The sequence below is a fragment of the Gadus macrocephalus genome, chromosome 3 (genome assembly GCF_031168955.1).
Source record: "Gadus macrocephalus chromosome 3, ASM3116895v1".
NCBI lineage: Eukaryota > Metazoa > Chordata > Actinopteri > Gadiformes > Gadidae > Gadus > Gadus macrocephalus.
The window spans coordinates 7,859,136-7,872,737 of record NC_082384.1 but is presented as its reverse complement, the minus strand read 5'-3'; the positions used below and the strand labels follow the sequence as shown (position 1 = coordinate 7,872,737).

The 13,602-nt window shown below is 44.8% G+C and overlaps 2 protein-coding genes across 3 annotated transcripts in view; one reads left to right on the top strand and one right to left on the bottom strand.

Annotated features, from left to right (window-relative positions):
• The first annotated feature begins 3,094 nt into the window (after positions 1-3,094).
• On the top strand, positions 3,095-6,502 carry cd7al (cd7 antigen-like). Of its 2 annotated transcripts, none has more exons than XM_060046958.1 (5): positions 3,095-3,425; positions 3,674-4,033; positions 4,757-5,161; positions 5,542-5,660; positions 5,877-6,502. In XM_060046958.1, exons 1-5 carry the CDS (start codon positions 3,374-3,376, stop codon positions 6,093-6,095), a joined length of 1,155 nt encoding a protein of 384 aa, XP_059902941.1. In that variant the 5' UTR covers positions 3,095-3,373; the 3' UTR covers positions 6,096-6,502. The 2 variants fall into 2 exon arrangements, with proteins under 2 accessions (XP_059902941.1, XP_059902942.1); XM_060046959.1 differs by having other exon boundaries at positions 3,098-3,425; positions 5,563-5,660.
• Positions 6,503-7,088: 586 nt separating this feature from the next.
• The window catches only part of tnrc6c2 (trinucleotide repeat containing adaptor 6C2), a 58,756-nt gene continuing 52,242 nt past the window's right edge, over positions 7,089-13,602 (bottom strand). Inside the window, exon 23 of the mRNA XM_060046938.1 lies at positions 7,089-13,520. The gene's annotated coding sequence lies outside the window, so the exon portion shown is untranslated. The remainder of the gene's footprint in view (positions 13,521-13,602) is intronic.

Below are 13,602 nucleotides of genomic sequence, written 5' to 3'. Positions count from 1 at the left end.
ATTGTAAAAAGACACACCATGTAAAGTTATTTTTTCGTTTTGGCAAGTAGCCGTGTGATAAGCGGGATAATGTATAGATCGTCGCTGGTCATTGTCGAAAATAAGCCCCTTAAGGGCGAAGCAAGACACCTTCGCTGCGCGTCGGTCGGTGTAGGCCTACTGTTCGCCCTGTCGGGGCTTATTTTCCCGATAATGACCGGCGTTCTATACATTATCCCTTACATATATATTTAGCAGAGTAGGCCTAGTAACAAATATGTACAAAGTTACATATGTATTAAAAAAAAAAGTCGGGTTGAAATCGGGCTTGTGCTCATAATTACGGTTAATGTGTCGGGCCGGGCTCGGACAGAACGTGCACGGGCTCGGGCCGGGTCGGGCTTGATTTTCTGGGCCCGATCTAAGCTCTACTACACTGCCGCTGTCACACTAAATTTGTACCGGCTGCCAAATTTGTACCGGGCGCATCATCCATACGTAATACATTCCAAACCTGCCTGTCAGCAGATGATCGCATCGTCCGTTGCCGGGCAGGTTTCAAAAAACATTCGCGCTCATGTTGCCAAAGACGAAATAACATAATACAGTTAACGGATCGCTAGATAACACTTGTTTTTACTTTATATTTGTATTGTATTTAATTGTTTGATCAAATTTAGCTAGTAAACTGAGTGTTTAAAGCGGGTTTCAAAAAACATTTGCGCTCATGTTGCCAAAGACGAAATAACGTAATACAGAAAACGGATCTAGATAACACTTGTTTTTACTTTATATTTGTATTGTATTTAATTGTTTAATCAAATTTAGCAAGTAAACTGAGTGTTTAAAGCAGGTCAAGGACGAAATAGCACAATACAGATAACGGATCGCTAGATAGAAGGTTCGCGAATGTTCGTGAACCTTTCAGTCATTCGACGCGATCGTCCGTTGCCAGGCAACGGACGAAGCGATCATCCGTTGCCAGGCAGATTTGGAGTGGATTACGTATGGATGACGCACCCGGTACAAATTTGGCAGCCGGTACAAATTTAGTGTGACACCGCCCATACGTTTGGCATAGTTATAATGGCGCTCGACGGCGTATTTATGCGTTTTGATGTAAACGACAACTTTTTTGAAAACGATGCTGTGTGCACAATGTTATTTTTTTAAAACGGAGGGGGGGAAATATTCGTTTCTATAAATACCCTGCTACGTATAAACGTGGCCTGTGTTTTCTTCGTAGGAGGAATCCGGGAAAAGTCCAGCCTCAAGCACAAGGATTGGTCCGTCAAACTTGCACGCTTTCTCCTAATCCTATCAGAGAAATGCGTTTGACTATCGAGTTTAATATAATTACAATTAAAAATAACCTTCCCTGCGGTCAAATTACAGATTCTAGCCTTTTATTGATTGGATCAGGGATTTTAAAGGTCCCATGACATGCCACCACGTGTGTATGGAAGCAGATATGTAGCAAAATTCAAATGGCAATGCAATTTGCAACTTGCAATTCAATAAGTCATTACATTATGCAATTGACCATTCATTATGCAATTTAACAATGTAATTTGTGAATACGTTATTCAAAGTGGATTTTAATATGCAAATTGACAATGAAATCCTCAATACAATTTGCAAAAGTTATAACAATAAAAGTAGAATAACATCGTCCAATTTTTTGAGTTCCTTTATTCAAATTGAAAAGCTATAGCGTCCCCGTGATTGTGATGCACTTCGCCACGCTCCGTGCATTGCGAAATTCAAATTACATTTCAATCCGCAAGACACTTCGTTTTACAAAAGATTATGCAAAACGCTTTGCAAAAGATTTAGCAAAACGTATCAACCAATCGCGTCTGGGCGGGATCTACGTCACTTCCTCGTCAGACCAGCTGATCATCCACGACCTAGCACTTGGCACTTTCTTTTCTATGCCTAGCATTGTGCCAGGTTTGAGTGTGTTGACGTACATAGTAATAAGGTGAAAATGGCGAAAAAGACGGTGGCGGAGCTGCTGCGGGAGGCCGCTGTGACTCTAGATGAGCAGCGGGATGCAGGGTCCGAAACGGCGGCCAACATGTCTGCACCGGAGAAGGGCGCGCAAACTGCATGTGCCAATTTTCTGCTCGTATAGGCTACTTTACTGAAATAATTAGTCGGGGGCATTATCTCCCTTGGACGATCTGTAGGTATGCTTTGTTGATCTGAATAAACGTTGTGTCTCGAGTGATACTGCCTTGTCTCACATTTGCCGCGTTTACATGGCACATCTGATCTGCATAGATTTCTATGCGGCATAGATCTGTTCCTAAAATGTGTTCCGAATGTACTGTATACATGGCAGTAACAAAAGTGTCCGTTATGTCTCTCGCGCACACCTGACACATCTCTGGACCGGCGGCGACATAATGGATGTCTTATCACTATCGGGGATTTTAAATTTGATTTTAATGAAAGCACAGCAGGAGAGAGCTTTTCTCTGCCTGCTCCTTCAATTAAGAAGGAGCAGGACAGCGCAGCAACGTCAATTTCTCGTCAGATCTTTATATTTACCCTAAGCTCCGCCGCAAACAAGAGGAATTTGGATGCGAGTCCGCAGCCAAGACTGGTGGGAGAGAGTGGTTTTACGGGAATTAAGTGACCAGGAATCCTCGAAGGTCCAATTGCGCACTACTGCAGATGCCATCTCTCTAAGTTAAGAAGTATTTTAACGTTCAGCCTGTAAAAGTACTAGTACGCCAAGTCGACAAACTAATAACAATGCCATAACTATTGCTTGAGTAGGTAGTCGAGTATCTCCCAACATTTAAAAAACGTAAACCAAAATAAAACTGGATTAAAATTAACAGGCGGGACATGTTTGCTATGATGAAGTAGAGCTCTTATGAGAATGAGAGCTTCTCTTGGGATTTTGAGGTAGCCTATCTCGTTATTTAAAAAAGAGCAGAATTTATTTTCTGAAGTGATTGCATTAGGCTACGCTTCTGTACATGGCGCTGTCTGATCAATGAAATAGTGTAGGGCAGGGGCGCGTTAAGCACGAGCTTTATTAAAGCGTGCGTGCGACTTACTAAAGTGCGCGTGCGATTTACTTGAAGGGCGCGTGCGACTTACTGAAACGCGCCTGCGGTTTAGTTCAACGCATAAAAATATACTACCATATCACATCCTGGCCTCCGTACAAACGTGATGGGGCTCCTCAGTCAGGGTTTTCAAGCAGATGCGATCTGCTTGCTTCCTCCCTAGGTTTGAGGGTTGGGCTTCAGTGCGGATCTCATCTTTCACCTCCATACTTCTATCCATTCGTCATGGTGCTCGATCCAGCACCCACTCTAGGCTAGGGTCAAGCACGGAAGTCTAGGTGGACCAGGATTCACGTATTGATTGTAAAATGGGGATTCCTCATCTCTATGTTTTATGGATGGTGATTATCAGTGGAAATGGTAAGTGTAGCCTATCTAGTGTTTTAATTTTAGAACATAATTCCGTTAATATAGGCTAACAACTCAAAACATGTTTTTTTCAAACGAAAACGTTTTTGAGCCATTTTTTTTACGACCGATTTAACTAATTCAAATTTTGCAAATCACTCAGTATAAATAAAAGTCCGAAACTAGCCATACGCGACCTTTCCAGACCCCTTTAGGCTGAACCTCTGAATAAGTTCCCTCATTTCTCTTCGACCATCTAGTGCGCGCTGGCGTCGAGCTCCTTCAGAGGCACGTGGGGGAGTCAGCGGTCCTCCGATGCTCAGGCCCACCAGGTACAGAGGACACCTCGGCGTACGGCGTCCGCCTGAAGCGGTGCTGGCTGCGCCAGGAACAAGTGCTGTTCATGCACAAGGACAGTGTCAAGCCGTACGTGTCGAACCATCTCGACGACAAGCGATTCAACGTCAGCGGTGACCCCAGCGTCCGGCAGGTGAACGTGACCATCTCGGACCTGAGGCCCGGCGATACCGACCGCTACTGCTGCGAGTTCGTCATCGAAGCAACGCCGGATGATAGGATCATTCCTGGGGAGGTCGCATTCTTCATCTACGTTGTTAATGGTGAGCTGAGTTTGATTTATTTACATTATTTAATTTGTCTATACTATTTATTATTATTCGTATTTGGCTATAGTTATTATTGTTAGGATAGTAGGCCTAACTTATAAATGAATTTACGGGGATCTACCAACTTCTTGTTATGAATTGGGTCTCCTTACTGTCTCCAGTTGAACTGTTTCTCATGTGAAGAAAGAGTCAAGACGAATCCGAAACCTAGAACACACGAATAATCATACTCCGTCTGGCTCGATAAGTCACGTCAGCTTAAGATAAGAAAACCCAGCTTTCGAGCCAAAGCACTATTATGCACAACATATTTATAACATAGTTTGAGAAAATCAGATAGGCCTTCACATAGGCCTTTTCCTTTAATCATTTCAGTTAATTATTTCTAAGTCAAAGCGTTGTCGATACGGCATTTGAAACATCTCAGGTTAATTCAGCCAACCTATTAATAGTATTGAATTTAATTCAGATTACACATGGTATTTTTCAGAGAGACAAAATAAGTTTTGCCAATCAAGTGGGTATTTTGCATTAAGAGGCTATTTTTATGTTTAGAAGTTCTTATGAAAAATACGTGAGAAAAGGCTTTCAACACTGATGGCACGCACCAATTGTCCTTATTTCAACAACTCCATCGCACAACACATTGCGTTCTCCGTCCGCACATCCTGCCATGACTTCCGCTTCCTCTTCCCCCCCCCCCCCCCCCCCCCAAAGACGACCCCCGCTCGCTGGACGTAGTGCACATGGAGACGTCCGCCGGGGGCTCGGTCGTGCTCCCATGCACGCGCCCTCTAGGTGAGGGTCGGCAGGCGGCGGTGGAGGGGTACAGCCTCAATCGTCAGAGGAGCTCAGGCCCCGTGGAGCTGCTCCACCACTCCAGGGACCAGCGGCTACCCGCCCCCAGCTCCATGCTCCCCTCCTCCCGGTCCTCCTCCCCCTTCCCGGCCCATCGGCTAGTGTTCGCGACGACGCCCACCGCGGGGGGCATGGTGTTCAACGTCACGCTGCTTAATCTGCAGCCCCAGGAGAGCGGCTTCTACAGCTGCAGCCTGCTGCTGGCCAGCAGGCCTCTGGCCGGCCACAGCCTGCGCTCGCCCGTCGTCTATGTTTCCGTGCAAGGTGGGCGACCATCCGGGTCCATCTCTAAAAACCCTATCGCTCCCCCCCCCCCCCCCCGGTTCAGTTGAATAACAACGGTTGTATTGGTTGGAGGTTTCAGTCAAGAGTCATCTCTTTACTACCATACCTCAACGTCTGCTGTCCCATAGGCACGTCTGTTTTACGTGTTCTCAGCCAACCCCTCGTTTCTCTTAAGGGGGAACTAAGTCTGCCGGGGCCTTTCACTTCCTCCATCATTCAGCTTCAAGCTATTGTCTTGAGTGCTGTTTTGGTTCTGCCATATCTCATGTTAAAATGATTCATGTATCAATGGTTTCTATTACTGTCTTGTATTATGCTGTATTATGTATTGTTGAATATATTTTATAATCTTATATCAGAAATTCAACACCTGTCTGCAGGCGGTCAGTGTAACTGCTCCAGCTACAGCACTCTGCTCTATGCTCTGTTTGCCGGCGTTGCTGTGTTGGTGCTGCTCCTGATGCTGCTCATATATTGGGTGAGATCACGTACATTGCATATGTACATTGCACTATGCATTTAAATCACTAAACAGCAACACGTTCTCTATTATTATTTTTGTGTTCAGCTGAATAAATATGTTGTTTCTCTATGTCAGTTGTTTTTTTTCTGGCTGTTATCAGTTTCACAAGTTACTCTCTGTTTTTCGTCGTCTGTGACTTTTCTCTCCATGTCATTGATGTCCTCCATGCAGGCTAGAGGAAGGATCCGTGTCAAACCACAAGCGCAGGTCCCCATCTACGAGGAGATGGTCGGGGTGCGGTCGCCCAAACCGAAACTTGGCCCCTGTGGTATAGGCACCTTCCATCTGGAGGAAGCGGATGTTTCTGATTACAGCAACTCCCTTGTTGCCAAACCCCGTACTGAGAACCACTATGAGAGCCCCAGCCTTGCATGTATCAGTCAGGGCTAAGGCAGGGCTCAGGGCCATGCTTTCACTCTGTGACATCGTCACACCAATACCTCAGCACACAGGTGGTGAAGTTAATCCTGGAACACCAAGCAATACTTTGGATAGAACTCTCTTAGCTAAAATTGAGTTGAGTTCTGATGTTTTTATAGGGCAATGCTTGAAATTTTATATGCAAGTTCTCATTTTTATATCTCTTTTTGGAGATTCTATTTGTAATATATATGTCTTATGTGAGTTCTTTGCTGCTGCATATTAACCACCCATATTTTTCGCATATTGTGGCTTAAAGCTATTGCAGGCTATTTGCTTATTTTTCTTTTCATGTTTGTTTGAATTGTCTTAATATCCCGACAGAAATCAATAAATCGAATGCTTTGACAAAAAAAAATAAAAAAATGTTAAGCACCTATTGGATACTTTCAACATTTTGAAAATATTGTGACCCTTTGTGTAACTAGACTGCAGCCTGTGAAACACATAGCCGGTGGTCTGCATTTGGTTTGTATTTCCATAGTGGTCATCAAATTCACTGTATGCAACGCCTTTTGTATTAAAGTCTCACAAATCAGGTTTTTTGGTTTGGTTTAGAGAAAAGACTAGTATTAAAAATGCAATGTGTAACATTTCAGCTCGATTATTGCTGATCTTATCAATAGTATTTGTTATCAATACAATCGTATGCTGGTCATCCCGTAACTCGGTCAATAATCTTTCTATTGTCACTTTCAAAAGAGGAAAAAATGTAATTGGCTATAACAGATCCATATAATGTGAGACGTGAAATTTGGTAGACCTTTCTTATTGCTTTGTAAGAGGTCTGATAAGATTTGGTCGATTTTGTAGGTTTTAACACTTGCACAAATACATTTTTAACCTGATTTGGATTTTTGGTAGGGATATCTGTGGTTATTTTGCATTCATTGTCCCTAATTTGCAGGATAACATATTGAAAGTAATGCTAATAAAACTACAAAAAGAGACAGGACACTTGGAAACAGCCAAGAAAAATTGCAATTTATTAATATAGTCGAAAGAAGCTTTTGTAATTCATGAAACATTTTTTTCCTGGTGCATGTTCTTAACAATCACATTCTAGGAGGAGGAAAAAAACAACATTAAAAGCCACAACCTTGTATCTCAGTTACGTACGTTTTTTCTTTTCTCTATTTTACTTTTCTTTTGAAAGAAAAGAGGAAGGCAAAGGCAACGTACCCAGACCTCCCCACCCAACCGTTCAGATAAACAGAAAAGAAAAAAAGACCTTAAGTCATGGGCTTTTGCTTCCTTTTCTCAGTAAAAGCCACAGTGCTTCAGCAGATCAATAAGCGCTCATTGGTTAAGGACAACACAGCAAATCCATCCAAATGTATGACATTATTAAAGGACATGTAGAAGAATGAGTAGGGGGACGGGAGGCCGGACATCAGAGTGAGAAGAAAAGGAAAACAAGTCAAATGCGACCCTACATTAAACTCTGACCCCTATGGTGTCAGAGTGGACAGGTGGCCACAGGTCTACAATATAGGCTTCCGTTCTCTCCCGCCCCTTTTGTGCATAGATCATGAACATTACAAAAACTAAACAAACCATAGCCATCGTCCTCCATAATATAACCGTTCTCTGAACTCAACCTGTTACGTTAAGGAAATCTCTCAAGTCGCTAAATAACTGCCATAGGAATAAACGCCAACAAGGCAGGAGATGATTTTGAGACGAAAAGGAAAATCATGAATCAAAATGCTCCTGAATGAAATAAAGGAACTTTACAAATGCAAAGAAAACAAAAACAATGGTACAATATTAATTTGCATGTTATCAATGCCTTTTTGACAATTCAAACCATGGATACTTTGTTGTAAATGTAAAGCAATTTCTACATAGATTTCACATGTATAGCACAACACTTTTAAAAAGTTGATTCTCAGTCCTTTTTTTTGGTAAATATGTCACTTGCTACAAGTTTTTCCTATTAGTCACTTAAAGAAATAATGCTATTTTTGTATTTCTATATCTGGTAAATTCTTAAAAGCCTTCAGTGCTTGGAACTTGTATTCTCTCTGTTGCAGTTTTCACATGAAACATTAAACTTGGAAACGACAGCGGGAGTCTGTTTTAATGGATCCCGGGCCTACCTGAGTCAAGATCCACATTGTGAGTGTGCAAGATAGTGAGCAAATTTGCGTCGTGTATAGAACATAAAAAGTTACAAATCAATACACACAGATCGTTGGCGGACAGTAAAGAGAGGAAACTAAAAAGGTACGACACAACACTGATCATTCCCAGAGTTCTGAAAGCATAAATCTTCCCTTTGCAAGTTTGTAACTTCATATTCATAAGATGGAAGATGGAATTTGACATTTTCGTTTAACATTCCTGCAATGAATTCCTATTTTGCTGAACCTCAGACCAATGAAATGCTTGTAAACGGCCAGTGACTTTTGCAAAGTATGAGCGGCAAAGAGGCACCTCTGAAATGAGTCAAACTCATCTCCCACTGCATCTCTTTCCATTAACAGAAGTATTACTAGTCCTTCTACAGCTAGCTATGGCCACAGTTATTTTTTTTCGTTTTTTTTTTTATCCTTTGAACAAAATGGTGCAATACTCAATGATAATCCTTGTTTTGGATTATTTCACAATAAAAGCCACTATAAGGTAGATAAAAACTTTTTACAGAGAAAATGAAACCCAAATAAAAGAAAATAATCCATTACATCCTTGAGTAAACTTTTACACATGAATTGTCACAGTCTCCCCTCGTAACCAAGTGTGGTTTTCACCTACAATGAACTGATTGAGGGGATAAAGACACTCAGTGCGACTTTAGAAGATAACAATGTCCATCAGAATCATAGGTCAGAATATAGTTCTCCACAAGCAACACAAATAAAAACAGAGAATCAAAACTCATTGAGTGTCACATAACAGCAGGCTATTAGCCTTGAATACACAAACACACTTGCTTGCACTCACATTCATACAGATGTCGTAATTTCAAGCAACCAAGACTATGTTTAGTTGTTTTTTTTACATTTTGTTGAACTTAATGCAAGATTTGAGACCGGCGTCCTCTAAGAGCCCAGATTTGTACTACTAATAAAAAAAGTAAAGAGAAACAAACTAAATACTTCACATTACTGTACTGGTGCGCCTTCATTCAAGTATTTGTGATCAATATGTTGTTTCTCATTTTGTCGTTGTTGATATGTTTGTGATTTTGTTCTCCTGTGTTAAGTACGTATTCAACCAGTTGATATCAGGCCGAACATTCAGACTGGTGAAATAAACTACCAAATTCACATACAGTACCAGGACTTCTGGAGGAGATGGGCGGGTAAGACACAGTGCCCTCGCCCCCCAAACCCTTCCCTCAAATCACTTATTTGCAGGGGGAAATACATATTGCTTAAGATGCCTTCAAATCAAGACAAAATACAACAGACCAACCAAAAACAAAACACGTTCGACAAGGATGAGATCCAAGGTGCCTGAAGATGTGCTCCACACACACACACACACACACACACACACACACACACACACACACACACACACACACACACACACACACACACACACACACCGTAGTGTCCCAGCGGGCTGCACCCTATAGCGCGCAGCCTCTGCCGAGTACAAACAGCAGAGGTGGAGAGAGGAGAGCCTCTGGGTGCTGGTGTAGAGTGGGCGGTAGGGAGGGCGGGCGGGCGGGCGTCAACCCGCCCCTCCTCCGTCCCTCATCATTGTCCGCCACTCCCGTGGCACCGCTGCGAGGGGCTCCTCTGCTGTCGGGGGTCGGGGGGGGGGGGGGGGTTGGTCTGGCTGAGCGCGGATCAAGGCAGTAACAGAAACAGGCAATAGTGATTTTTGCTAGTGTGCTGCGGGAACGCCAGTCCCCAAGGTAGCCTTTTCCACGATTTCCTGTTGTCGTTTTTTTTTTTTTTTGTCTTTGATTGAATTAGTTTCTTCCTCCATTTGTTTTAAGACTTTGTACCATTTGACTTGTGCCCCCCTTGTCCCCCCCCCCCCCCCCCCCCCACACGGCCTGCTGTAAGCAGGGTGAGCTGGGGTGGGGGGAAATATAGAGTTCAGAGGTTCAGGACACAAACACAGATCATCAGAATTAACAGCAGCCACTAAGAAACAAAAGGCTTTCCGCCCTCCCACTTCCTGTTAGATGGAGCGAGTGCAGTTGGACCACAATGACGTTTGTAACGCATAGCGATTTTTGTTTCTTTTCGTTTAGGTAACTTTTTTTTTTTTGCAAAAATGTTTTGTCATTTAAATTTTTCGTTCAAACTTCATCAAAACGATGTTAAAATGTGATTTCATTTTTGGTTTTTAAAAAAAATAGGTACCAGGGATTACCCCTCCTCAACTGTGCACCTTAGCATTCTAGACCATCCCTCCCCCCACCCCACCTCACAAGAACAAGCCCCCCACACCCAGTAAGAACCAGAGCATAACCCTCCACACTGGGTCTCAGTGGTGGGGCCTGCCCCTCCTGGCTGGGCCTCCACTACACGGTGCCAGGTGCCCTCTGAACACACAGCACATTTGTATTGGCACATTTATATGTTTTGGGGGGGGGGGGGGGGGGTGTCACTTGCATGTAGGACCCCCCCAACACCACCCCTTTCCAGTCAAACAAACCGGTGAAATTGCAAGCCTCTTGGGTCGAGACAGATTAGTGGACCCTCCACCCCTTCCACTGTGACTGATTAGGATAGTCTTCCAGACGAGAGGCTAGGTCCTCTTCCTAGTTTTTTTTTTTCACGCAGGGATCCGCCGTTTCAACGGCTCTCACAGTACCACCGCCACCGCGTCGTGGAGGGGGTGGGGTGGGCGCGGTGCCGCCTGGGATTTAGCTTCATCAACTCTTCGTACCCTGAGATCAAGATGATGGAGAAGGTGACGTCAGCGCTGACGCAACAAAAAGGCCTTCCTCCCAGCCGAGCGGTTTGGAATATCGGCGCACGGGGGGGGGGCCCCGAATTTGACCGTGACAGTCGCCATTCTTTTTTTTTTTTCAGCGTTGTGCGAAAAGAAAGGGGGAGAGGGGGAGGAGGGCGGGGGGGGTCAGGGGTGTGGTCTAACCGTGGGCGGAGTCAGAGTGCAGTACTGATGATAGTCAGCGTGAGTAGATGCTGTTACATTGGGCTTCCTCTAGGACTCTAGTGTTTTGCATAGAAACAGAGCGAGGAGCCGTGATTCCCGTGGTTATAAAGGAGGGACTACAGGATTGATCAGTTTGTTGGGAGGTGGTGAGGAGAGGGTTTGTAAAGCGTAGCAGCTAAGTGGAGCGCAGCGGGGCTAAGAGGGGGGGGGGGGGGGGGGGGGGAGGGGTCAGCCTGGGAACAGGGGGAGCAGCGTTGAAGCAACAGACCCTCCAGCCCCCTTGAGACAGCTCATTATTAGTCCTTTTTTGTTTTCATTTGTTTTTTTTTTTCTTCTTTTTTTTTTTTCTTCTTTTTTTGCACATCTCAAAGACACTGCTTGGAGGTACAACAGAATACTGTCCAACACAAAGCATGATCAGTTTGTAAAAACCAAAGTGTAGACAATCAACAACGGTCTGTAGTGACCCTCGTTTTGCATTCAGTTACACAGGATGATCGCACAGAGGCCCCTCCCACACAGTGTTCTGCACCAGCAGCCTCCGGACCACCACTGCATGGAGACACGTGCGCACATGAGGACATGAACACATCAGCGATAAAAAGGATAGTCTGAAAAAAAGAAGACAAAAAAAAAACATACAAAAGATAACCCATTGGCAAATAACCCATAAACATTACGGTTCCATCTTCAAGCTAAAGTGATCATTGTGTCAAAGAACTGGGGGAGGGAGCTGGGGAGGAGGAGCTTAGGGGGGTGAGGGGAGGAGCTAGGGGAAGGGAGGGTCAAGCAGGACCCAAAGTGCCTTGTGAGGCGCCAGGCCCCAAAAAACGTTGGGCTGGCCTCGCAGCAGCCATTTCCCGCCAGGCTGAAGTTGTGTTGGTGGTCTTGGGGGGGGGGTTCTGACAGGAAGTGCTGTGCTGGGGTCGCCCTTCTGACAGGACAAACTGAGCGGGGGCACCGCATCGAGAGGCACTCTGTGGACCCGCCCCCGTAGCCCCCCCCCCCCCCCCCCCCCACACCTCTCCCCTCGAACAGGGCGACGGGGGGAGGGGGGGGGCGGGGCCGGAGACCAGAAACGTTGCAGCTCTTCTGAGCAGAACCAGGCTCCACGTCCGGAGTAACAGTGATCTTCACTTTGATATTGTTGCGTGACCAATCCAAAAGGAAAACTCCCAAAAGAAGGGAAATCAAACACTGCGGTCAAACATTGTTCAGTTTTGTTTTGATTCCCTTCGTCTTGGATGCTCGTCCAGGAGTACGTACAGTACAGTACATAGGGGAAGCATATTTCACCTTTTTTCTTTTTGTTACATTTGTGTATTTTTTTTTGCTGCTCCTTTTGATTTATTGGATTGCAGTTGAATCGACTTTGCTCTTCATAAGTGCTATGATAGAACCCTTTGAATTTATAAAAGTTTTTTTTTGTACAGTACCAAATGCACGGAACACTCGTCGGTCTACTGCATTGTGAGAACCCATCTTATTTGGTATTGTGCCTGATACCTGGAACCAGCCGTCCCGACCGGGAGGGAGGGGGGGGGGGGGGGGGGGGGGGGTCAGCCTGTGTGGGGTCATGTCCGCGGGGCACTCACACTTTGAGGAGGAAAGTTGTGCGTTGCGATGTACGAGCCACTCAAGGCTCTCCAGTCCAGTTCATATACCAATGCACAACACTGGCTTCTTCCTCTTTGCAAAGTCTGTCCAACAAGAGAGGAGGGGGGGGGGGGGTGTTCAGGGTTCCGTGTTCAGCCCGGTAGGCTGGGTGTCTGGTTTCGCTAGATCCAAAACCCCCCCCCCATGGTTTTCGAAAAGGTTAAAAAAAAAATAGTGATCCAATGGTTAAGTGCTCGTCATTGGTGGACTTTGTACCGCAAGGAAGAGGAGTCTGTGGTGTGTGTAAATATTGCACAATGTCATAATCGTCACAACAAGGTGAAGTGATGTGGGGACCTGTCTGGTCCCCAGGGGGCAGATCACAGAGTTGATGAAGCACCCATCGGCGCCCACGTTCGTCCGAGCAGTACAGGATACTGACAGACATTGATTAGTTGCCACCCGACGAACAAGCGTGTGTGTGTGTGTGTGTACTACACACACACAAACGTACAAACACACGCACATGAAAAGAAAAAAACACTCAAGCTAGGTCTGCGAATAATCTTCTTTCAGCGTATTAAGTTGCAATAGATATTGGGCAAAAAAAAACAACAGACTTTTGCCGATACAGGTTGGCAAACGAAACAACAACAGATTCGAACCCAGAAACAAACAGCAGTGTCAATCCCTTTGAGACCACTAATCAAACTTAGCCTGGTTCTACCAGACTCTCGTACTTCACTTCATTTCATTTGTACAGAGAAGTACTGAAGGGAAATTCAAATTGAGC

Bases quoted from the DNA above. Each gene is read 5' to 3' on its own strand.
- cd7al (XM_060046958.1), top strand. From the start codon at position 3,374: ATGGGGATTCCTCATCTCTATGTTTTATGGATGGTGATTATCAGTGGA. The intron at 3,426-3,673 runs GTAAGTGTAGCC...TCGACCATCTAG, and splicing joins GGTGATTATCAGTGGAAATG to TGCGCGCTGGCGTCGAGCTC. The intron at 4,034-4,756 runs GTGAGCTGAGTT...CCCCCCCCAAAG, and splicing joins CTTCATCTACGTTGTTAATG to ACGACCCCCGCTCGCTGGAC.